This window comes from Pseudopodoces humilis, chromosome 8 (assembly GCF_049639895.1).
Source record: "Pseudopodoces humilis isolate 2021_Gansu_Grassland_sample_001 chromosome 8, ASM4963989v1, whole genome shotgun sequence".
Lineage (NCBI taxonomy): Eukaryota > Metazoa > Chordata > Aves > Passeriformes > Paridae > Pseudopodoces > Pseudopodoces humilis.
Window position 1 is genome coordinate 27,928,358 of NC_142207.1, and position 24,799 is coordinate 27,953,156.

General features: G+C 38.7%; 1 protein-coding gene across 3 annotated transcripts; it reads left to right on the forward strand.

The window, feature by feature from the left end:
* The first annotated feature begins 1,592 nt into the window (after positions 1–1,592).
* Positions 1,593–24,597, forward strand: SF3B1 (splicing factor 3b subunit 1). 3 transcript variants are annotated; one of them, XM_005519929.3, is made up of 25 exons: positions 1,593–1,688; positions 7,440–7,606; positions 9,540–9,641; positions 10,331–10,445; positions 12,279–12,358; positions 13,530–13,697; positions 13,845–14,079; positions 14,832–15,044; positions 15,443–15,564; positions 16,196–16,393; positions 16,485–16,586; positions 17,913–18,092; positions 18,504–18,590; positions 18,718–18,988; positions 19,283–19,428; positions 19,517–19,663; positions 19,813–19,938; positions 20,340–20,561; positions 20,832–21,014; positions 21,107–21,218; positions 21,312–21,432; positions 21,711–21,842; positions 22,205–22,477; positions 22,959–23,175; positions 24,121–24,597. In XM_005519929.3, exons 1-25 carry the CDS (start codon positions 1,661–1,663, stop codon positions 24,277–24,279), a joined length of 3,906 nt encoding a protein of 1,301 aa, XP_005519986.1. In that variant the 5' UTR covers positions 1,593–1,660; the 3' UTR covers positions 24,280–24,597. The 3 variants fall into 3 exon arrangements, 2 of the variants coding, with proteins under 2 accessions (XP_005519986.1, XP_087914967.1); XM_088058841.1 differs by lacking the exons at positions 1,593–1,688; positions 7,440–7,606; positions 9,540–9,641 and adding an exon at positions 11,910–11,965 and having other exon boundaries at positions 10,431–10,445; XR_015773084.1 differs by lacking the exons at positions 13,845–14,079; positions 14,832–15,044; positions 15,443–15,564; ... (14 more) ...; positions 22,959–23,175; positions 24,121–24,597 and adding an exon at positions 11,910–11,965 and having other exon boundaries at positions 13,530–13,591.
* Positions 24,598–24,799: the final 202 nt, after the last annotated feature.

The following is a 24,799-nucleotide window of genomic DNA, read 5'->3' on the forward strand; positions in this document are numbered from 1 at the left end:
TCTGATTGTTCCTCCTCTCTTGTAGACTATATTGAGTTTGCCCAAGTCTCTACTGAACGCCTTCAAGTGGCTTTGAGTGAGCTAAGTAAAATGATTGCTTTCCAGGTTTCATATGCAACACGGTTTTTAATGGCCTGGAGTAAGACTTAATTCCACTGCAGCAGCATATTGCTACAGACAGTCATATAGCTTTGGTTTGCTTGTCCTATTGTGAAAAACAAACTTCACTCTCTAGAATTTTTCGAAGTTTAATAAGGGAATAAAAGGGACAATGTCCAGTGCTGGTGTTTCTGGCTATTGGCCAAAGAACACAAGGGTAGATTGAGACAGTGTTTTCTAGATACTGTTACATTACTGAGGTACATGCATATTCATGTGTTTCACACTTTATTCAAACGTTTTTGTGAGCTTTTTGATATTTCAGGAACTCTTGTTTGGTTTTTACACTGATTTATCTGCAGGACATCCTGTGGGTTAGGTCAACATATTTTATTTCTTCTTGTGTTTCCATCCTGTTGTTTCACACTCCCTGATAAGGAGTTAACAAATCCTTCTCCCTTGCTCTGGTTTGTGTCACTGTTATCACTTGGAAAGGTTGGTTGGATATGGGGGAAACAACATAATCACCTTACACCATTCCCTTAGTTACACAGGAGCATTTTAACATTTGGTGTTTTGCTAAGGCCTGGGATATAAACATCATCACACCACTATTTCTACAAGCTATATGGTGCATACATAGATATATTCATCACATGACTATTTCTATAATCTACATGGTGCAAAACTAAGATTGTGTTATACTAAGATGCAGCTAAAAGGAGTTACAAATTGTACCATATCCAAATACTTATGATCAATAACAACATCTAAAAACTAATACATAAATGTGAAAGCAAATATTATAGTAATTTGTAACACTATGTCATCGATTTCTGACTATTTTTGCCACTTTAAATTCATATAGTGACTTAAAATTCCAATATGTAGAAACTTTTGCTTTTTGTTGTTAAAGCTTACCTCCGTGATCTTAGATTATTTCATGTATGAATCAATATAAGATGGTTCTCAATTCCTTTTTCCACCTGCCAGTGGTTTTGGCCAGTTTCATGTCACCTGCCAATTTTTTAAGCATTGCTGCAAAAGGGTTCTTCCGAGCCTTTACTAAAATATTCAGACTTGATCCGCCTGAAGGGTGGGAATCCGGTTAACCCTCCCCCATCTTGGAGCAATAAAATGATATCTGTTTAATTCTGATATCTAGCGGCCCGCCTGTTGGCACTGGTCCAGTTAACCTGACCAGATGAAACACCAAAGGCCAAACAGTTTGGCAAACAGAGCTGGGCACTCAAATTCCAGTGGGGCCAGCCCTCAGTGTCTGTGGGAATGAAGTTTTCAGGAATCGCTCCCATATTCGGCGCTTCCATTGCCCGCCGCCCTCACCGGAAGTTCCCTCACAGCGGGCTGGGCTCAGCGCGTGCCTCTCAGGTCCCCGCACGGCCATTGGCTGGGCGCGCCGTCCATCAGGCGGTGGGCGGGGCCTGGCTCTTGGCCCACGGGACGGCGGCCGCGCCTGCGCCCTGCTGGCTCTGGCGGCCCCGTGTGGCGGAAGCGGCGGGGCCGCGCCAGTTCCGCCTCGGCGTTGTTGGCGCTGCACAAAATGGCGAAGATCGCCAAGACCCACGAAGGTAAAAATAGCCCGGATGGCTCTGTGTTCGCGCCCGCTGGGGCCGCGTTTGGACATCGCCCGTTGCTTTTGTTTCTCCTCGGTTCCGAGCAGCGTCGGGCGCGGCTCGTCGGGCGTGGGCCGGGCGGGCCGGGCCTATGTGTAATGGCGGCTGCGCTCGTCAGCACCGTGCCCGGGCCGGGCGGGGGACGGGCATGAGGGGGAGCTCTCGCTATGTTGGCGTGGGATGGAGCGGCGGCCAGGCCTGTGCTGGGGAGCTCGGTCTCAGCTCCCCGCCCCTGGCCTCCTTCCGCCCATCGAGCCTCAGCCGGTGCGCTGTGAAAACCCCGCGGTGCTGGTGCGAGTTTCGCATCAGAAATGCCAACAACGCGCTCCTATTCCTTTGCCGAGCCCTTTGGCCTCGGCAGGCAGGAGGCGGAGAGGGCAGGAGAACGGGTGTTGCCCTCTGGAAGCCGGCGCGGCCCGTGCTGATGTTGTTTGCTGAGAAAAGTGCCCCGAAGGAGGGGAAAGATCGTGAGGTCTGGAGCATTTGAGCTGCCATTTTACACACGCTTCCTGCCGGCCGGGTGTTGACGTGGGAAAGCGGCTCTGTGAGCGATTTAGCGGCTGAGGGCTTTCCCAGGCGGTGTGTGTTCTTCTCGAAGATGCCGTGTGCTTGTGTGCGCTGCTGCTTCCAGCTCTTTTCAGTGTGAATCAAAGCTCTCTTTGTGGGCATTGACTGCGGCTTGCCCTGCGCTTAAGTATTTTCAGGCGCCGGAGAATAATTTGTAGAATTACAGTGATTCTATGTTTCTGCTTTGGGGATTTTCACTTGTGTTACTGTGTACGATAGGTGATCTGCTGTATTTCGTCTTAATTTTTATGCAAAATTCACTAATCGACAGCTATCTCTGGGTGGTGGGTGTGCACTGTGAGGTAGGCAGGGCGCCCAGGTACTCATTGTCTTTTAGGATTTTTTCTTGGTTTATTTAATTTTATTTAATTTTTTTATTTTCAGTTTTGCACTGAAAAAGCTTTTCAAGTGGAAAGCAATCATCTTCCGTGGAAGTGGGGTTAATGTAGTCTTTACAGACCTAATCTGATTTTAGGGATGAAAAAAGCTTAAACTTTTGTCCTTACTTCCTTTAAAGTCTTAATTTGATATTTTTTTTTTTAAGTTTAGGGTACTTTGGTATAATTACAGAAATTGTCTTGTCCTTTGTTTATAAGCTGTGACATACATAAGGGTTGTGTGAGATAGTACCCAAGTGAGTATTAGACATCACAGTGCTCTGCCTCTCCTACTACCTAAAGAGATTTTTGTCATAAAATAGTAGAATTGTTGAGGTTTGGTTGTTTGTTTTTTAATTTTTGAGCTAGAATTGCTTATTTATTGGAGCAAATGATGATACATTGACTTCAGTGAAAACATTGACATGCTTCCCGTTGCATGTGTTTTGATTAGTGTTGTATCAGAACAAGTTTTAAGGGGGAGGGTAGTTAAATAAAAAATATGTATTACAGGGTATGATCAAATAAAGATCTTTCCCAGCATGGAAGCATTAGCTGAGCAGCTTGATTATTTTGCTTCCAAGTTCTGTCTTTTTTCAGATCCTCACTAATCTTTCAAATATAGTTGTTTGTTACTAAATAATCTTAAAATATTTTTAATATATCCGTACTATTTGTTAAATACTTATTGATTGATGTGATCAAGGCACAGCTTGAAAGAGGCATCAGAACAGTTGGAGGTTGTGGCAGTTACATAGTTAAAGAGGAACTCTGTGTTCGAGGCTGAAAAGTAAAGCCTCATGTGGTGTCTTATAAAGCCTCAACAAATGCATGAACTTTCAGTGCTGTTGAAGGTCATTTTTAATTTAATTTTTTTTTCTTGCTCAGAGAAGAGCAGAGATCTTCAAACATAATAGTTCTAACGTGTAAGAGTGCTAAAACAGCTAAAAATAAAGCCACACAAGAGCAAGCTAAGTGTGTGAAAATATGATAAGACACGAAAACATAGCACTTGTTTACTCTCTAAAATACCTCTCTCACACAGAGTCTTCTTTCATGTTTTAACGTTTAGAGTAGAACTAAATGTGTATTAACAGAGCACGTATTAGAGAAAGCCTGTCTGTGAGATAGATGTTTAGAGACTTCAAATTCATTTGTGTCAACTTTAATAATATTCAGCATTTATATGTTTCAAATCAACTGCATGTTCAAGTTACTTCTGCTAAAATACCAAAATATATAAATAATAGAGTAAAATACAGAACAGAAATGATCAGTAGAATATTATTCCTCTTTTTTTTCCCCTTATATCCCACTCCCTTTACTGTTTTTCTGTGAGTGAAGTTTCCAGTATGTCCTGCTTAACTAAGCCATTAAACAAGTGCTTTGCTTTGTGATTAATCTTTCTTAATTTGCTTTTTATTAAAGAGCTTTGTTAAATATGGTGTGAACTTTTTCAAGGAAGTTAAGTTTTCAAGGAAGCTGAAGGAAGCTAACTGGCACGTCTTGAATGTCAAAATAGCATTTTCCAGCTAAATATGTGATGCTTTCCAAACACAGGCTACCTGTGGCTACAGGCCTCGTGGTTCAAGGAGTTTTGTGGGGTGTTCTTTCTAGAGTGCTTCATTTAAACTGGCACCTGGGGGCTGTGTGGCATTAGTTAAAAATTAGGGTGGCTATCAGTAAAGTTTGTTGAGCATATATAGATTTTGTTTTCTGGTATAGATTACTCTGGTTAGCTCTACAGCTGGTTTTGCTGTAGGAAAATCAGAATGCTCCTTACCTTGCCAACACATGTAGTCCCTGTAATTTAAAGGAGAAGGCCAATATGAATGAGACCTCTACCCTGTTCATGAAATGTAGCCGTTTTAAAAATAATATTAGAGGACCAGGCCTTCGTATGATAGTTGGTGAGAACTACCAATAGGAAAATAATTTTGTATTGACACTTTTACTGCAGAAATCACCCAGTTGTTTCACTTAACTCTGTTGGGGATAGTTGAGGTGGGAGGCACGAGCAAATCTCTGTGGCCTGTCCTTCAGTGCAGGGGACTTGTTGGTGTGTTATGTGTTCGAGCTGTATCAGCTGGTCAGGTTGATTCAGTGAACAGGTGATTACCATCACCATCAGGCATGATGATCCTGTAGGCAAGATCCATAGGCTTTTTTTTATGTTGAAGTTGGTTACAGCTATGGATGTTCAGTCAGGCCTTAGTGTGCCACTAAAGAGGCGGTGTGTTTGTTGTTCCACTAACTGCTCTTTGGAAATAAGGGAAGCAGTGGGGTTGTACTCTCATATCACCCACTCGGTGCTGGTGGTGTTACCCTTGGTAGAGATGGAAGCTCCAGGTATTCTGTTCCACCCCCAGTACTGCAATGCACCAGACTGCAAAAGGAATCTTCAGCAGCTTCATCCACTCTCTGGGAGAAACAGAAATAACTAAAAAATATGTGGAGAAGGTACTTGAGTTGCATTGGCTCCATAGCCATCCCATAGGACGATTCCACAGAAGTGGAATACCTTAAGAGGACACTGTAAGTGCAAGAGAAAGATCCCTAATTTGGCAGTGGTTTCTTTCTGTTGCTTCTTGAGGAACTAACACATTGGGGAACAATGTGTTCCAATTTTTGGACTCATAGAAATCCCCTTGGCTGTGCAGGATTTTAGAGGGAGCAGGATGTACCCACAGGCAGGATTCAGGAGGTGCTCATGGCCAGCAGTATAAGGCTTTTGTGAGCTTTCAGCTTCTCATGAGCTTAAGGCATCACGAGTCTCTGTAACACAGAGGTGACTGAAGTTATTCTGCTCTAGAAAGCTGCAGAAGTTCAATGGAAGCCCTCAAGTGGCTGGAGCAAGGTTCTCCTTAGCAGCCTTTAGGGTATATCTTCTGTCTGTGGGATTCTTGATGAGTTTAGAAACACATTTCTGCTGGTTTTCCTCACTCGACCAGTGCAGGAATTGCTGATTTGCTGCAAGGTTTACATTGCTTCACATGAAATCAGTATTTCTGGCTAAGTGAACACTTAGTCCCGCTGTTCTTACTCGTAGCTATATGGCAAAGATTTGTCAGGTAAAACTCGAGTGAGTTGCCTTTCTAGGGAACATGCCTTTGTACAGGAGGCATAATTTGTTTTACAGTGGGTTTGTGGTTGTTGTTGTTTGTTGGGGTTTTTTTGGTTGGTGGCAGTCTAAGTGATAAGAAAAGGACCCAGCTGTGACGTTAAGGCTTGAAGTTTGCAGTGTTGACATTTTAAACTTTTAAACTAAACAATTCTGATCCAATAATTTGCATTAGTAGTAATCCTAGCTTTTTAAAAAAGTATTCTTATTTTAATTTTTGTCAGGTTTCCTAGCAAGTGTTGTATAACATTGTAGTGTCTTTTATAAGATAGCCTGTTGGTAAGAACATGTCAAATTTATTCGTCCTGAAAGAGAAGTGAGCAACAGTAGTAAACAATTATTGAATATTCAGGATTCAAGATTATTTGTGAGCAAAATTTCCTGTAGCTTTTTTTGTAAATTGACAAGTTTCCTATAAGTTTGTGGCGAGCAATACCACTTCAGGTAGGAGAGGGTGAATCCCAGAATAATTGGTCTTGAAAGGGTCTTTTGAGACCATGTAATCCAATTCTTTCTCTCAAGCATGATCCTTTGTATTCCTGCAGCTATGAAATGCAACTCTTGGGGGTTTTCTTGGCCATTGAAGTAATTGTTTGATCTAGTGAAATTTACATTGTGTGGTTATTGTGTTTCCATATCTATTAACTCAGAATTCACATGAAAACAATAATCATTTTTGCACAGCTGTGTCTCAATATGCATACAGTTACATTTGTTAAAGATAGTTGGATTACTGGAATTTATTTTTGTGTTGCATTACAACAGATGGGAGGAAGGCATGGTTTAATTTTGTTCCTTGTTTTTTGGATTAAGAAATTAATGTTCTTTCTGAAAGTACCAAATTTCTAAGGTCAAAGATGGCCACCAGAGTTGATTAGAGTCAGATCCTGATATAGTACAAGAATGACAAAGCTTCCATTTGTCCCATTTGAAGGGTGTTTTGTTATCAGAAGAATAGTAGTCTTCAAATACGGTGGTGCAGGCAGGAATAGTGATGAGTAAATAACATTTGAGCTTCTCCTTTAACATTTGAGTGAAAAGAAACTGGTCCTAAGTTTTGGGGTTTTTTTTATTAACTTGTTACCCAGTGACATATTAGAGTTGGGATTTTTATTTACTTTTTTAAAGATAGTATAGCTTTGCAATATATTAGAAAGCACAATACTGTGTTGTTTTATTAAATCTCAGTTTTGAGAACCTGTGCAGTAATTGTTTTCAACAGAGTTGTTTAAATTAGCAAAGTTGGTGATAACATAGTGAAAGGCTTTTTTAAATCAGAGGATTACATTTGTTGTGGAAGGGTTTTGTTAGTGTAGTGTTGAGAAATGCTGCTGTGGTGTAAATAACCTTTTCTGCTACCTCTGTCGGAAGATGAGATATGGCAACAGTGAGTTAAATAGTTTGTTTTAAGCCATACAATTAAAGTACTCTGTGCTGGATAATATTAAGATGTGAGGAAAAGCTGTTAATGAATACCAGCTTATGAATTATGATTTTGTAGTTTTGTATGTCATATATGTTTATTTCTTTTATAATAATCTTTCAGGTTGGGCAAAAACCTCTGTTTGCTGTACACAGTAACATGACTACTACATTTTGTATGTATGTGTAACAAGACTTTTGTGTATGTCTTTACCCTAGATATCGAAGCACAAATTCGAGAAATTCAAGGAAAAAAGCCTGCTCTTGATGAAGCACAAGGAGTAGGCCTTGATTCCACAGGATATTATGATCAAGAAATTTATGGTGGCAGTGACAGCAGATTTGCTGGATATGTCACTTCTATTGCAGCAACTGAATTGGAAGATGTAAGTGATTGTATATATTTTGTTTGTTTAGGGCATGCAATGTAATTATTTCAGAATTGATTTTGAGTAATTTTTAATAGCAGTTGCTTGAAGTAAAACCAATTTTCATTAAAGCCGTAGTGCACCAAGTATATATTATCTGGGAAGCACATAATCATGAAATGAATTGGGTTGGATGGGGCCTTGAAGATCATTTTTTTCCAGCCCTCTTTCCATGGGCAGGGAACACCTTTCACTAGACCACGTTGCTCCAAGCACCGTCCAACCTGGCCCTGAACACTTCCGGGGATGGGGCATCTACAGCTTCTCTGAGCAACCTGTGCCAGAGCTTCACCACCCTCACAGAAAAGACTTATCTTCTTAATATCCAATCTAAACCTACTCTCCTCCAGTTAGAAGCCATTTCCCCTTGTCCTGTCACTACATGCCTGTGTAAAAAGTCCCTCTCCAGCTCTCTTATAGGTTCCCTTCAGGTAGACTGCAATTAGGTCACCTTGGAGCCTTCTCTTTTCCAGACTGAACAAACCAATTCTCTCAGCCTTCCCTCAAAGGAGAGGTTCTCCATTTCTCTAATCTCTTGGTGGCCTCCTCTGCAGTCACTCCACCAGGTCCCTGTCCCTCCTGTGCTGGGGCCCCCAGAGCTGTGTGCAGGGTTCCAGGTGGTATCTCAAAGCAGAGGGGCAGAATCTCCTGCCTTGCCCTGCTGCCCACGGGGGTTTGGATGCAGCCTGGGACATGTTTGGCTTTCTGGGCTATGAGTGCCATTGCTGGGTCCTGTCCAGCCTCTCCTCCACTGGCTTCCCCCAATTTGTTCTTGTCAGGGCTGCAATTCTAGCTTATACTTAATGAATTTTGCTGGGAGAGCCTTGCAGGCTCAAGCAGAAGGCAAAAAGTTTTGGCCTGGTACTTAATGTTAGCCTTGACTGGAATAATTAACTTTGTTCTGTTATTGTGCCAGGATTACAAATGATGGTAAAAAATGTAATAAAACTTTACAAACAGCAAACTTTAATTTTTCAGGTTCAAATTTCAGAGCATTTTTAAGAATTGGCTTTTTCACTGTGTTGTGTTCTCCTTAAGTATCCTGCTTGTAAGATTACCTTATGTTAATTTTTAATGTTAAACATTGGACCATATTATCACTTGCAGGAACAGTCAGGTCTATGGGCCTTATCATAAGTACATAGGCAACTACATCTTACACTGAGAGAATTCTGTTTCTAAGAATGAGAAAGATTGTTTAGTTTAGTACTAGTTGATACATGAGGTGTTTTTCTTAGTGACCTACTTGTGTCATCTACAAACTTTTAAGAATGCATTATTAAAAATTTCCATTACTCTGAGGCTCACAGGCAAAGTCTAATTATTTTATGAGCACTTTTTCTTTTGGGTTGCTGTAAATAATGTAGTAGAAATTGACTACTGACATGAAGAAATAGCTAAAGCAAGTGCTTGTTTTTGCCATTATGATTAAGTATAACTAAACTAACATGAATCGATCCCTGAAGTTTTCACTGTTTCTGAAGTTTTTTTATAGGGTTATTAAGTCTTGTTCCATATATATATGTATATATATATCTGACTTGTAAGAAAAACAGTTTGAGAACTGGTACAGAGATATCCATAGGCCAACTAGGGAACTGTAACAGTAGCACTAATATGAAATACAGACTTTTTGTCTAATTAGATAGCATACTTGATTAAATGTAGCATATTGAAGAAACTTGAGCCTTCTTACTGATATGAGCAGGTTTATCTGACTGGCCAGTTTGGGAATAGTAAGAAAAGCTATATGAGAAAGCTTGCTAAAATTTTGAATTACCTATTCTACGTGTACATTTTCATCTTTTCAATGACCACAGCATGTTAATTTGATGTTGCTTTATCTAAATATAATACCAGCATGACAAATTCACCATGTCTTTACTGACAGGATGATGATGACTACCCTTCCACAAGTTTGCTTGGCCAGAAGAAGCCAGGATACCATGCTCCAGTGGCATTGCTTAATGACATACCACAATCTACTGAACAGGTACGTCTTAATTGAAGGCACAATAAAATACTCTTGTAAGCATTGAGGAAAAGAAGTGTTAATAACAGGTTTTGTTTTCTGGAAATATAAGATGTATGTAAAGAGCTGTGTTTTTTAAATGTTGCAATAAACTTGTTAATGCTTTAGCTTGGAATTACACAGGGTGATAAAGATTGGCACTTGTGCATGTAAAGCCAACATGAATACAGAAACTAAACTACGAAAATTTTAAAAAATTGAAATCAGATATTTCATTAAATTAAAATAACTGGAAAACTTAATATCCTTTATACTTCTTGTCTTTTAAGAAAAATGTAATCATGTTAGTTTTATATTCCTGGAGTATTTTTCTGTAAAATTTAAAAGCACAAGAAGTAGCATTAAGTCACCCTGCAAAAAGAAGGGGAAAGGTTGACACAGCATGAAATGCTTTGGTGAACAAGTGAAGAAACTCTTAAAATGTCAAATTTTTATCAGAAGTTATTTCATAAGAAGTTCTTTGTTTAAAAAACTGAAATTCTAGTTACAGAAGTAAAATTTAAGTTAGTATAGTGTTTTGACATTTCCTGCATAGTCGAGGCAAAAAATAATGTAAGTCTTTTTAATAATACAGAAAATGAATACACTACCATACACTTTTTATATTAGTCTTCATGAATCTGTGACTAATGGGCTTTCTTGGTTTTTAGTATGATCCTTTTGCAGAGCACCGTCCTCAAAAGATTGCAGATCGGGAAGATGAGTACAAAAAGCACAGGCGGATGATGATAATTTCCCCTGAGCGTCTTGATCCTTTTGCAGATGGTAATTTATTTTGGCTTTTCTATACCCTTTAAGAAATTTTTGTCTTTAATTGTCTTTAGCCCTTTGATTTCTGTTGGCATGCTTATAAACTTAGTTTTATTTTAAACATCCCCTTTTCATAGAGATTTGGTTGAAAATTTAGATGCCATATTCTTCATCTTTTATAATACGAGTTTTCTTTCCAGGTAGAAGGACAAGAAAATTGTCAATGAGCCATTGCCATAGAAACACAAAGGGTTAAAGGTTTCTCTTTTCATTTCGTTTTGGGTTGTGCGTTGTACTTTGAACAACTTGTGTATTGAGTGCTCAGATTCATTCAGTACCTTGATAGATTTCATTCCAAGTTATAGATTTACAGGGTTACTGCTTTTGAAATGCTATAGAGCACCTAATTCTTACCATCCTATGTAAATTTTAGGTGGTATAGCTAAAAGAAGCAAAAGCATTTATAAGACTTTGATACTATTAATAGTTCAAGTCTGTTCTGATAATTTTAGAATGCAAGTCAGGAGAAGGGGTGTTAGTGGGTCTGAAATTTTCTTCAGGTGAGTGAGTTTCACGTGTGGCAATGAGGTGCCTGTTGGCTTAAAATTAGTAGCTATTTTGCAGGTTTTGCAAATGAGAATTTCAGCCTGCATGAATTAATAGGGATATTAATTATTTTACTTGCTTAATTGTAATTGATATAAACATGTATTGTCAGAATTCACAGGCCCATACTAACTGTCCTTAATTTCTTTCCTACAGCAGTACTGCTATATGCCAGTCCTGTCTGCATTCTTAAGGGTGCAGTTCAACACATCCTGTGTAGATTATGGTGAAAAAGTATTCCAAAGGAAAGTCCTATCAAAGCTAGTGTCAGAAAGACACAGCCAATTGGGCAGTGATCTTCAGCATAGAAATGTTAAAGAAGTTTATTTTTTTCCCTAAAGTATAATAGCTATACCACTTGTATAGCAAATCTGCACATTTTTCTTAAAGAAAAGTGTTTTCTTGACAAGTCTCATTTCTATAAAGTTGGGCTTCTTTTAAAGTATTTAAAATTCCAATTAATGCAAGATACAGAGCATAAAACAACATATGGTGTACAAAACCCATTACCTGTGAGTATTGTTGTGGTGGTGTATGTACTGTATTGCATTCAGCTCCCAATCACAAGTGTCCCTTAAGAAGAGAAGAGGGGGAAAGTGTCATTAAACAGTATTTTGGGGTTTTTTATTTTGTTTTATTTTTATTTTTAATGAAGCCCTGTTACAATATGACACTAGAAGGTCTGTGAGACATGTCCAGATTTGTCAAACTTATAAATGGGTCTTTATGATAAAAGAATTTAAACATTACTTAGGTATGCAATAGTTATTTATAGTCAGATAACAAGTAGGATTTAACAGCTTACACAAGGTAATGTTTTGATTATAAATATCTTTCCAAAGTGTTACTAATGGTAAAGAGATAATTTTCTAGGCTTCTATTCTGCTGCTTGAAGTCAGAACTGCTGATGGAGACAAAGGCACGAAAGTGTACGTATTCCGGATTAGCAACCCAGGAACCCATCACTTCTGAAGACTCTTAACTGTGTTGTCATTTTATCATTTTTATCGGCTTTAAAATATTTGTTTGAAACTGCAGTAGTTATGTTTGTGTTCAAACAGGTTAAATTGATCAGCAAACTGAATAAACGTAAGATACATGTAATTTAAAAAATTTTCGATCAAAAAGTAAAATTAAATGATCATGGAATAATATAATACTAGAGCAGGACAGTAGAAGTCCATAGTTTCTGCTTATCCTGTACTCATTGTGCTCCATTCCTGTTGCTGTTCTCTTCTGCAGGAGGGAAGACTCCAGACCCTAAAATGAATGCCAGAACATACATGGATGTTATGCGTGAACAGCATTTAACAAAAGAAGAGGTGTGTGGAGGGGAGGGTTTTCCACTTGGACTGAGTTTCACATTACAGCCTTTGAAAGCATGTTAATAAAGTGGGAACATAAATTCTCTTGACTTAGTCTTGACTTAAAAGCCCCTTTCTTTGAAAAATCGTGTTCTTCATATATTGAAAGTCAGTAGAACTTAGATGAAAGTTCTAAAAAACATCTGTTCTATGTAATAGTTAAGCAGCGCAGGGAAAAATAGTCTCAATATATTTTAATCTGGATTTTTTTGGTAGAACTTAGACTTTCTCTTGTTTATTTTCTTTCAGAGGAGGAGAGACAAAATCTAACAGTAACTGAGAATTACTCAGTTTGAGAGATGTTTGTTTTTGTGAGCTCTATGTATAGGAAGGCCAGGGAGGTTTTAAAACGCTTTTGCTAAAGTACTTACAACAGATGTTGCAGTACTAAGATTGGGTATAAGATTGGCATTTGGTTTTAAAGATTAATAAAAAACCAAAAAGGAAAAAACCCAAAAACATGCTTTCAAATTTATTTTAATAGTTAAAAAGATATTGGTAATATAAACAGATTTCTTGTGTAATACCTACAGTACCATATTGCTAATTGGAGCAAGACCTTGTAGTTCCAATGACTTCTAACATTGATTTGTCTTATCCTAAGAGAGGAATTAGTTCATAATTTTAGCAGTCTTACTGCTTATGGATTCATTGATAAATGTAAAACAGTCTCTGTTAGTGTGCTGTTTTAGCAGTATCATCTCACGATTTAAAACAGGAATTTCAGGGCTTTTTTTATATCATGGGATGTAGCTCTTGTGAACATACTTTCTGAATCATCCACCTGTAATTTACTGAGGTGGTACTTAATTGAAACAGATGGGTAATGGTCTTAAGGCATAAGTGCAGGAGTGACACAAACTGATAGCTTTAAAAAATCTTTGTGCATTTGCACTTGCTGTAAGAATGGCTTTTATTGAAAAATTAATTTTAAAACAGTCCCTCAAACAGAGCTGTTCTATCAGTATAGAGGAATTTGTAAAAAGTGTGGCCTTGAAATTAAAGTGGTAGCTAATTGCAGGTTATTTGAGCAAAACCTCAAAAAAACCATAAAGAGGTATAAAAAAAAACTCTTTTAAAGGTATAATTTGAAGAGTTCTTATGTTTTTCTTCTTGTGCTCTTGAACAGAGGGAAATTAGGCAACAACTAGCTGAAAAAGCTAAAGCTGGAGAGCTCAAAGTCGTCAATGGAGCCGCTTCTCAGCCACCTTCAAAACGCAAACGGCGTTGGGATCAGACAGCTGATCAGACTCCTGGTGCTACACCTAAAAAATTGTCCAGCTGGGATCAAGCAGAGGTAATGACCTAGTGTTCTTCAGATGTCTACAGAAGACATTATCAGTGCTAATCCTCCTGAGTGTCAGAAGTTTCTTATTTAAGAACAACTAGCAATCTTTTATTGTATAGGATGAGATACTGATACTTTTGGTTTTGTCTTGTGTAGACTCCTGGACACACCCCATCTCTGCGATGGGATGAAACACCAGGCCGTGCAAAGGGTAGTGAAACTCCAGGTGCCACCCCAGGCTCAAAAATCTGGGATCCAACTCCCAGTCACACACCAGCAGGAGCTGCAACGCCCGGCCGGGACACACCTGGTCACGCAACACCGGGCCATGGAGGTGCCACTTCCAGTGCACGGAAAAATCGATGGGATGAAACTCCCAAAACAGAAAGAGGTATTTGTGGCAAACTGGGAGGTGCATAATAAGTTTTGAATGGTTACTTGTACTGGGTTTATTCGCCTTCACTAAACAGTGAGTTCAGAAGCCAGGCAAGAAGTAATTATATTCTGACATCTAGTGGTTGATGTGGGGAGTTATTCTTGTCTGAGTTCCCAGCACTGGGTTCTGCCTGTGCCTGAGTAGTGGCATCCATGAAAGTATCTCGGCTCAAAAATTGAACCACGGTTTTGTCATATCTGATGGCTGCTGCAGTTGGGATTTTAATGTATAAAGGACAAAGTAAAGAAGCACATGTAGAATTACTTTTCATAATATGTTTGTATGTGTTGGCTTTTAATTTTTTGGGGTTTTTTTAAGAGGTTGTTGCTAAAACAAATTTGAGAAGCATCTCACCTGCCTAATTTGAATTTGACAGAGCAGTGAAACACTCGTTACCTAATGCTTTTATCAAGGGAGTACATGGAGTACTTTGTTCAATTCCTAGAATATCTGAGTAGTTCTTTTTTTTTTAGAATCTTATCTTTTTATGCTAAGGTTCAGAAAGATGACACCTTTTTCATAAAAGAAAGTCCTCTGTTGGATATTTTTAGTGTAATGCCTGTGTTTTTTCAGTATTCACAAAAGTAGTCTTTACTTTTTGCCTACTGTTTGTTAATTTGATACTGAAAATGGATTTGAATATTGATAGTATAATTGGAGTATATAGTGTTCAGCTTTATGAGCAAATTTGGTTTGTTTTTCCTTAGATACTCCGGGCCATGGCAGCGGCTGGGCTGAGACACCTCGTACAGATAGAGGTGGTGACTCCATTGGTGAGACACCAACCCCAGGAGCGAGCAAAAGGAAGTCACGCTGGGATGAAACACCTGCCAGCCAGATGGGCGGCAGCACTCCTGTTCTGACACCTGGCAAAACACCCATCGGTACCCCAGCTATGAACATGGCAACCCCTACCCCAGGTAAGCTCAGTCCCTTGTCTAAGGCTTCACTTTGTATTGTGGGAATGAAACAGTTCCTTTTGTATTGTCCTTTGAAACAAGCTTCTGCCCAGTATTCTCTCCTGCCTGTATGAGAGCAGTCAGTATATGCTCAGTTTACTATTTTTGTGGCAATGTCCACAGCAACTCATTTCTGGAGAGGAATTGAGACTAAGGTTACATGTCTGTTGCTGTTCAGTTTAGTTGCTTAAGAAAATTGATAAAAGGCTCTGTAAAAGTTTGATATCTTACTTGGCTACAGAGTTGGGGTGCTATGGAAACTTTAACTCAAGAGAGCATTTCAAAGTTAAGTAAACAAATCATCTGCTTCTGCATACAAAAGGATTTGTTAAAATATTTTTTTTTTAATTTGAATATAGGTCACATCATGAGCATGACTCCTGAACAGCTGCAGGCTTGGCGCTGGGAGAGGGAAATCGATGAAAGAAACAGACCACTTTCTGATGAGGAATTGGATGCTATGTTTCCTGAAGGATATAAGGTAATTCATCTGGATTAAAATATAGCAGATCATAATTAAATTTTTTTCCTACCAGGGATTACTGATTTTCTTTTTCTCCAGAAGTAGAATGTTTCACATTAAGTATTGATTATTGATTGTACACACTTGTTTGACTTTCTTAGTGATTTATTATAAATCCCTTAGAAAGGGGGGGTGGGTCTAAAGGTGATTTCACAGGCAAATCACTACTGTGCTTCTCAGTGCTGGAAATGCCTGTCAAGACTAGAAATGTACTCTGAATGGACTGATAGAAATGGTAAGTCCAGATGTCGACAAACATGGAAGAGGGCCACAAATAGTGAGACAGCACATACACTATGTTAATTCAGCTACTGAAGTGCTTCTTTAATCCTTGGAGACTTCACTGTTTATTATCCAAGCACTGAGCAGTGGGAGTGAGCTTTCTTCTGAAATGCACAGGATAAGTGCAAATACAAGCTTGCAGGGTGAGATTGTATTGCTGAGAACATGGGGTCTGTTGTATGCAATAACCCACAAATCCCCAAATAAATAAAGTGAAAGCTACAACTTCAAGCAGTGTTTTGTATTTGATGACTTCTTCTTTTTATATCTGTTGCAATTAAAATGAATTTTGTTCTTCCTTCTTTAGGTTCTCCCACCCCCAGCTGGTTACGTGCCCATTCGTACTCCTGCTCGGAAGCTCACAGCGACTCCAACGCCTCTGGGGGGTATGACAGGATTCCACATGCAGACAGAGGACCGCACTATGAAGAGTGTTAATGACCAGCCATCTGGCAACCTGCCATTCCTGAAACCAGATGATATCCAGTACTTTGACAAGCTTCTGGTAATGGAGATTTCACTCATGCTGATTTAACTTCCCTGCTTTCTTTCGATTGTGTAGTAATGCCAATTTATTTGTCTGGAATTACTTGTAGGTTGATGTTGATGAATCGACTCTGAGTCCTGAGGAACAGAAGGAAAGAAAAATAATGAAATTGCTTCTGAAAATAAAGAATGGCACACCTCCCATGCGAAAGGTAAGATGAATTGTGAGGTATGTTTATGTAATCTCATTTTTCAAAAACTAATGTTTGTTTCAGCTTTTGCTTCAGTTGTCCATGGGTTTCTCTCGAAGGTAATCTAAGATTTGCTGTCTATTGTGGTTTAAACCCAACTGGTAATTAAGCCCCACACAGCTGCTTGTTTCTGTCCCCCTTCCCTTATTAGTGTGAAGGAGAGAATCAGAAGAGCAAAAGTGAGAAAACTGATGCACTGAGATAAGAAGAATGAATAATAGTAAAGGAAAATTAAAAAAAAAAGAAAAAAAGAGAGAAATAAACCCCTAGAAAACAAGTGATGCGGATGGAAAACAGTTGTTCACCATCAACCAAGTGATGCCCAAGCAGTCCCCTAGCAGTGACCCTTGTCCAGCTTTCTCCCTGGCTTGTATGCTAAGCATGGTGCCTTATGATGTAGAGCATCCCTTTGGGCATCTAGGGCCAGCTGTCCTGGCTGTGTCCTCTCCCAATTTCTTGTGTCAATCAGCCTTCTTAGTGGTGGTGTGAGAGGGAGAAAAGGCCTTACTCTGTGTAAGCCCTGCTTTGCAGTAACTAAATGTCCCTTTGTTATCAGCACTGTTTCCAGCCCAAAGCCAGAACACAGCCCCATACCAGTGGCTGTAAAGAAAAATCAACTCAATTCCAGCCAAAACAGCACACCCTGTTTACTGCATTTTTTCTTCGTCTTCTATATCTGTGTGGCTTTTTTGTTATTCAGTATAATTTAGTATGGTTGCTCTTTTGACAGTAGTGTCAGTCACTGAATAGTGTGGGGCTTGTATAATTTTTTTTTTTCTTTTTTTTTACAATTACGAGAAGCTGCATTTGTAGTGTGTTTTGCTTCAAATCACATTTTTCATCAAATACATCAAATACGGCTTTGTAACTTTCTGGATTTTGCTTCTTAGACTTAAGTTAGCTACCTCGTGTAGCTCTTATTTAAGTTTTGACCTTAAGCATAATAGCAGTCTTTTCTGCAAATGCTCTAAACTGACCAAGCACCAAGCTGCCTGGATGCAAACAAGGGCTGTTAAGCTATTTTCCAAATGGAGCCAGTATTAGCTCAGAAGTATGCTTCTCTTGAAAACTGAACACCTGGGCACTAACAACACAGTATTTGTCATCACACTTTTGTGTTTTAACAGATCAGCATAAAATTGCTTGAAATAGTTCTGTGGAGGTTAGGGCAAGTATTTGGAAGCTAGTGGATGTAGTCAATTACATTTTAATGTGGTTAGTACCTGTTTTATGATTGCTCAGTGTTTTTTCCTTAGTTTAACTGGCAGGTTTTCTGGTTTTGTTCAGGCTGCGTTGCGGCAAATTACAGATAAAGCTCGGGAATTTGGAGCAGGGCCGCTGTTCAATCAGATTCTGCCTCTGCTGATGTCACCAACACTCGAAGATCAGGAGCGTCACTTGCTTGTCAAAGTCATTGACAGAATTCTTTACAAATTGGATGACTTGGTCCGACCATACGTACACAAGGTCTGTTGCAGTTTGCTATTTCATCTCTGATTTTCTCTTTCTGCATTTTATCTGTATCAGAAGAGGATGATGTTAATTTTTTTAAACATATTTGGCTTTCATATTTCTTAAACCAAACTTTAAAGTTTTTATAGTGTGGTTGGAGTGTAGGCTTTGCAATATTGAGGCATGATGTAAATATGACATATGCATATTTGGAGGTGGGAAGGACCTTAGCTGATACAGGTAGTATCTCAAGACCACATCCTTAAGAGCTATAAAAAACAATGTTATAGATATATAATTTTTTTCTGATCATTTTAAGGCTTTAAGCTTGAATTAATGGAATTGTCTCTGTTTCATAGACTCTAATAGGACTAGAAATACTATAGAAAGTATTAGTAAAAGGAAGTATTAATTTATCTTTTTCAGATCCTTGTCGTTATTGAGCCACTGCTGATTGATGAAGACTACTATGCTAGAGTGGAAGGCAGAGAAATTATTTCCAACTTGGCTAAGGTAAAACTCCATCCTTCATTAAATCACTGAGTTAGCTTACATATACCTGCATGTTTATAGGCATGGCAGAACAATTAACTGTGCTTTTTATAAATCCAATTGGTATGTTTTGTGTTTTGTCCTGCAGGCTGCGGGTTTGGCAACAATGATCTCCACCATGCGACCTGATATTGATAACATGGATGAGTATGTCAGAAATACAACAGCTCGAGCCTTTGCCGTTGTTGCATCTGCTCTGGGCATTCCTTCTCTGTTGCCCTTCCTAAAAGCTGTCTGTAAAAGTAAAAAATCCTGGCAGGCCAGACACACTGGCATCAAGATTGTACAGCAGATTGCTATTCTTATGGGTTGTGCTATCCTGCCTCATCTCAGGAGCTTGGTTGAAATTATTGAGCATGGTAAGTTCTGCTTTCCCAGACAAAGACTTTTTTGCCAACTTTATATCTGGGAAATTTTTCATACCTCAGTAAGGCACAGTGACAGTAAGGTCCTGGTTTTGTTGTTGCTATGACACCAAGAAACATTTCAGCTGACTCTGAAAGATGAAAAAGGGCTAATAGTGGTTTGGTATTCCTGAAAATAAGTTTTTACACTGCTCTTCTGTTTTTGCTATTTTGCTATTGTTGCTATTTTGCTGTTTTGAACTTAAGACACATATACAAGAAGTGGTACTAAACCCTGCTCTCTTTCAGGGCTGGTGGATGAGCAGCAGAAAGTTCGCACCATCAGTGCTTTGGCCATTGCTGCTTTGGCTGAGGCGGCCACTCCCTATGGTATTGAGTCATTTGATTCTGTCCTGAAGCCCTTGTGGAAGGGTATTCGTCAGCACAGAGGAAAGGTAAATCTAAAATTCTTTCTTTATTTTGAGCTGAAATGGGTGTGTACCTGCTGTAACTTATTAGAGACATATTTTTGCATTTAAATAGGGTTTGGCTGCATTTTTGAAGGCTATTGGTTACCTGATTCCACTCATGGATGCTGAGTATGCAAACTACTACACTAGAGAAGTCATGCTGATTCTTATCAGAGAGTTCCAGTCTCCTGATGAAGAGATGAAAAAAATTGTGTTGAAGGTACGTCAGAATGATAGTTTAGTATTGATACGGAATATGTATGCAAAAAAAAGAATCCAAGCCAAACAAAAGCAAAAAAAACCCACCCCAAATCACCTACCCCACTCCCTGCACCAAGTTAGAGTTGTTGAATTTTTTTTTCCTGTCAGGTGGTAAAGCAATGTTGTGGTACAGACGGTGTTGAAGCAAATTACATTAAAACAGAAATCTTGCCACCCTTCTTCAAACATTTCTGGCAGCACAGAATGGCACTGGACAGAAGAAATTACAGACAGGTATTTTTTTGTGTTTTTTTAGCTGGGAAATTACTTACAGCAGAAGAGAATTAGAGTGGTTATTTCAGCTAGGTACTTATTTTTGTCTCTGTCCTGAAACTTGATTTTTGTTCGTACTAGCAATTTAGAAGTTGTGTAGCTAAGAAGATTTTTGGATTCTTAGGAGGTTATCATGACATTTTACATCTGTGAATGTCTTCATCAGTTGCAAGGTGGGGTGGTTCACCCCATTTATATTCTTAAAAACACTGAATGATTTCTAAAGGTAGAACTAGTTTTTTATAGTGAGCTTAACATGTTTATTCAGACTAGGGAAATTATTTTCAAGATGTAGAAGGTAGCTTTTAACTACTTTTAAGCATAATTTTAATGCTTGCTTATTTAACATTTCTGTATTTCAGTTGGTTGATACAACTGTGGAGCTGGCAAATAAAGTTGGAGCAGCAGAAATTATTTCTAGGATTGTGGATGATCTGAAAGATGAGGCTGAGCAGTACAGAAAAATGGTCATGGAAACAATTGAGAAGATAATGGGAAATCTGGGGGCAGCAGACATCGATCATAAACTGGAAGAGCAGCTCATTGATGGTATTTTGTACGCCTTTCAGGAACAGACAACAGAGGTACGGCCAAGTGTTGGAGTATTTGGTTCACTGCAATTGTAAGCCATCTCACTGTTAGTTATACAGAAATGTGTTCTTCTAAGTTAGATTTTTAGAATCCCTTTTTTGATGTCAGTGCTCTATGAGTGAATGAAATCATTCATATTCAATGAAATCCAGAAGCAGTCTCTGGAATGTTAGCATTTTAAAAGCAATTTTAGATTATGACTAGTTTAGGTAAAATGCAGTGTTGCTGTTTGTCTGATTTTCCTTTATTGTTTGTACCCTCAGGATTCTGTGATGCTGAATGGTTTTGGCACAGTGGTTAATGCTCTAGGCAAAAGAGTGAAACCCTACTTGCCACAGATCTGTGGTACAGTTTTGTGGCGTTTGAACAACAAATCAGCCAAAGTCAGGCAGCAGGCCGCTGACCTGATCTCTCGTACTGCAGTTGTCATGAAGACTTGTCAAGAGGTATGGACTTCTCTTCCAGATTTGCTCTAGTAGGTCATAGTAATGAGAGGGGAGGGGAAAATTGCCTTCTAACTCCTTTTACTTGGTTGTAGGAAAAACTGATGGGACACTTAGGTGTTGTTTTGTATGAGTACCTGGGTGAAGAATATCCTGAAGTACTGGGCAGCATACTCGGAGCGCTTAAGGCAATTGTGAATGTTATAGGTATGTTTTTGTATTGATTACTTAGCTGTTCTAGAGAAAAATAAAAAAAAAAAACAAACTATAAAACTAAATGTGCCTCTTTGAATTCAATAGGTATGCATAAGATGACGCCACCAATCAAAGACCTTCTGCCACGGCTAACACCTATTTTGAAGAACAGACATGAGAAAGTACAGGAAAATTGTATTGATCTTGTTGGGCGTATTGCAGACAGGTAAGCTGAGTAATGATAAAATATCTAACCTTCTTTGTGGGCAATTGTAGCAAAAGCTCAAGTTTGATGTTTGGGTATTTATTGTCATATCTCTTGATATTTCTGAAGTTGTGCATAAAACTTGAGATGTTTAGCAGACACACTGTTGAATTACCTAATAAAGGAAATGCTTAAGCTGTTACCTCTGTGGGTAGCAAATGAACAGATGCTACGGTTTGTGGCTTTATGTAAAAACTTCTCATATCCCTGAACACGTAACTCACTTGATTCTCTTTCAGAGGTGCAGAGTATGTTTCTGCAAGAGAATGGATGAGGATCTGCTTTGAACTGCTTGAATTATTAAAAGCTCACAAGAAAGCTATCAGAAGAGCCACAGTAAACACTTTTGGTTATATTGCAAAAGCTATTGGGTAAGTTGATATAACGCTTATCTGCTTCTGCACACATTTACCAAACATAGTGATGATTGCTAGTTTTCTGATGTGAAATATTCACACTTCTCTACATTTTATATGTGCAGACATAGTTTTACTCATTTTGAAGAATACAATCACATATTCTTCATTAACATAGGATGTTGCACTTCTGAAAGAAATCCTTTAGTTGTTCTGGAGTTTAGTGTTTCATATTTAGTGTTCAGTTTGTTTCCCAGTTCTCTAAACTTTTTATGAGGGCTAAACCATGTTTCTCTGCCACTTGTTTGAAGCTTAACTAATTTTATCTAAATCCTCACTGACTCTCTTGACTTGGATGCCCATGTTGTCTCTTCCAGACCTCACGATGTATTGGCCACACTGCTAAACAACTTGAAAGTACAGGAAAGACAGAACAGAGTATGTACTACAGTAGCAATTGCTATTGTGGCTGAAACATGCTCACCTTTCACAGTGCTGCCTGCACTCATGAATGAATACAGAGTTCCAGAACTAAATGTCCAGAATGGTGTGTTAAAATCTCTTTCTTTCCTGTTTGAATACATTGGAGAGATGGGAAAAGATTACATTTATGCTGTTACACCATTGCTTGAAGATGCTTTAATGGACAGGTGAGTGCACTTCTTCTGTGGTACAGTTACCCATGGTCATATTTTTAAGTATATACCTGATGGTTAATGATAGCAAATAAGCATATTGTCCTTGTTTGCTAAAGGCTTTAAGTGAGCAGCATAATTTGGAAGCCATTATTTGCAGACAATTTGGATTATATGTGCTTCAATTTTACTAATAACTCTGAAGAATCAAATTATAAAAGCATCTTCAGTGAGTTGAGACTTCTTCCATTAAAACTGCTTTTGATAATTTCTATTGTTGGTACATCTTTGGAATTGGAGTGCAGTAATTTTTCAGAAAACTCCCATATTTTTTCACTTGACTGATTCTTGATACTCTGCCTCTTGCTGTCAGTAAGTATGGCTTAAAAGTGTTATTAGTGCTTTCAAGAAAAGTGTTACTGAAAAGAAACCCTATGCTTGTCCAGTCATGTTGCTTCTAAGTTTGACTTATTAATACACATTATTCTCTTTGCAGGGATCTTGTACACAGACAAACAGCCAGTGCTGTGGTGCAGCACATGTCCCTTGGTGTTTATGGGTTCGGCTGTGAAGATTCTCTTAATCACTTGTTAAATTACGTGTGGCCCAATGTGTTTGAAACCTCTCCTCACGTCATCCAGGCAGTTATGGGGGCTCTGGAGGGCCTCAGAGTTGCTATTGGGCCCTGCAGGATGTTACAGTATTGTTTACAGGTATGACCTTGTGTGTGCAGCAGTTGTCAGGCAGGGCTTCTTTCCAGGAGACACAAAAGCCAACTGAAAATGGTTTCCAGCAAAGGAAAACCAGGCATTTTGTCTCCAATGTTGTGTTATTTAAACAGGGTATTCTGTGCCAAGGACTTAAGTAGTGGAAATAAGCAGTAAACAGAGGGTTTAGTATAGGGAGATAGCTGATTACATCACAGAACTTGTGTAGAAAGAGCAGGTAAGTTAGAGTATCAGTTGACTAAATGAGCCTGGCACTTTGATTTCTAAATTGGAAGCATGTCACAAATTTTGAGGATGTGAACTAATGGGGATGTGGCTGGGGAATAAGTTAGCTGTGGGAGGGGTTATGACAAGTCATCAGTGAGATAAATAAATGAGAGGATAGGATTAAGTCATGATTTATCGTTAGCCAAGAAAAACAGATGTTTAGAGGAGTGCAGCACTATAAAACAGTGCTTTGATTAGACTTGATTCTGCTAGCTCAACACTAGGCAGTTCAGCTTCTGTAAATGTGGGGTGGTAAAATCTGAAGGCTCCTTTCCCATGTAATTGCATATGACAGTGGCTGTGTTGGCTGTGGAATTAAAACTCGCCTAACGGGTGGGGAGCAAAGATTAAAGTAATGCAGGTCAGTGTAGAGAAGGTGTGATAGTGTTCTAGTAATAATTTGCAGATAGGAAATGTCACACTTTTGCAGTGTGGGGACCTCAACGTGAAGATACTGGCATCAGTAGGAAGGTGAAAGTCTCTTGCAGTGTACATTCTTGCAAGTGCTGTTTGTATATTGTTATTATGTAGAACTGGTTTTTGCTACAGCTTGTGTATCCTGCCCATTTATTAAGTGCTTCTTTTGCAGTGTTTCATTAAATTCAATCAAAATACATTGGAGCTTCAAGCTTTTATTACATTTTGATCTGTTCTGTTTTCTAGGGTTTGTTTCACCCTGCCAGAAAAGTCAGAGATGTTTATTGGAAGATCTATAATTCAATCTACATCGGATCACAGGATGCTCTGATAGCACATTATCCAAGAATCTATAATGATGAGAAGAACACCTATATTCGTTACGAACTTGATTACATCTTATAATCTTCTTGTTCAGTTGTTCGTGTTTAATGCACAGCTGTTGTTCAGTTAAATGCTTCAGATTTCATGATGTAAAATTTAAAAATTTTGGAGATCAGTGTAGAGCTGGTCAGAGGCAGAGCTAGGTATCCAGTAGCATGATTTTTTAAATATGTCCTTGTTTTTTGATGTTAAACAGTTAAAGCCAGTAGTGACCAACAAAACAGTGATTACAATGTACTGGAGGGATTTTCGTTCCATCTTTATGAAGATTTAGATTTCATTCCTTGTGTTTAAAGGGGAAGTTTATTTGAGAAATAAACATTTGTGTATAAAAACTAATTTGTGTGTGGTTTTTGGACAGAGGGGCTTGTAAAATAAGTCCCTTTGAATTAAGTATTTGTGTAATGAATAGGTGGTATAAAACATTTTAACCCTTTTTGTCATCCACTAGCTTTTGAATAAATAAGAAAAATGTACCAACTGTAGTTAATGTGTGTATCTTTGTCATGCAATAATGTAGCTGTAACCTGGGTGATGATTG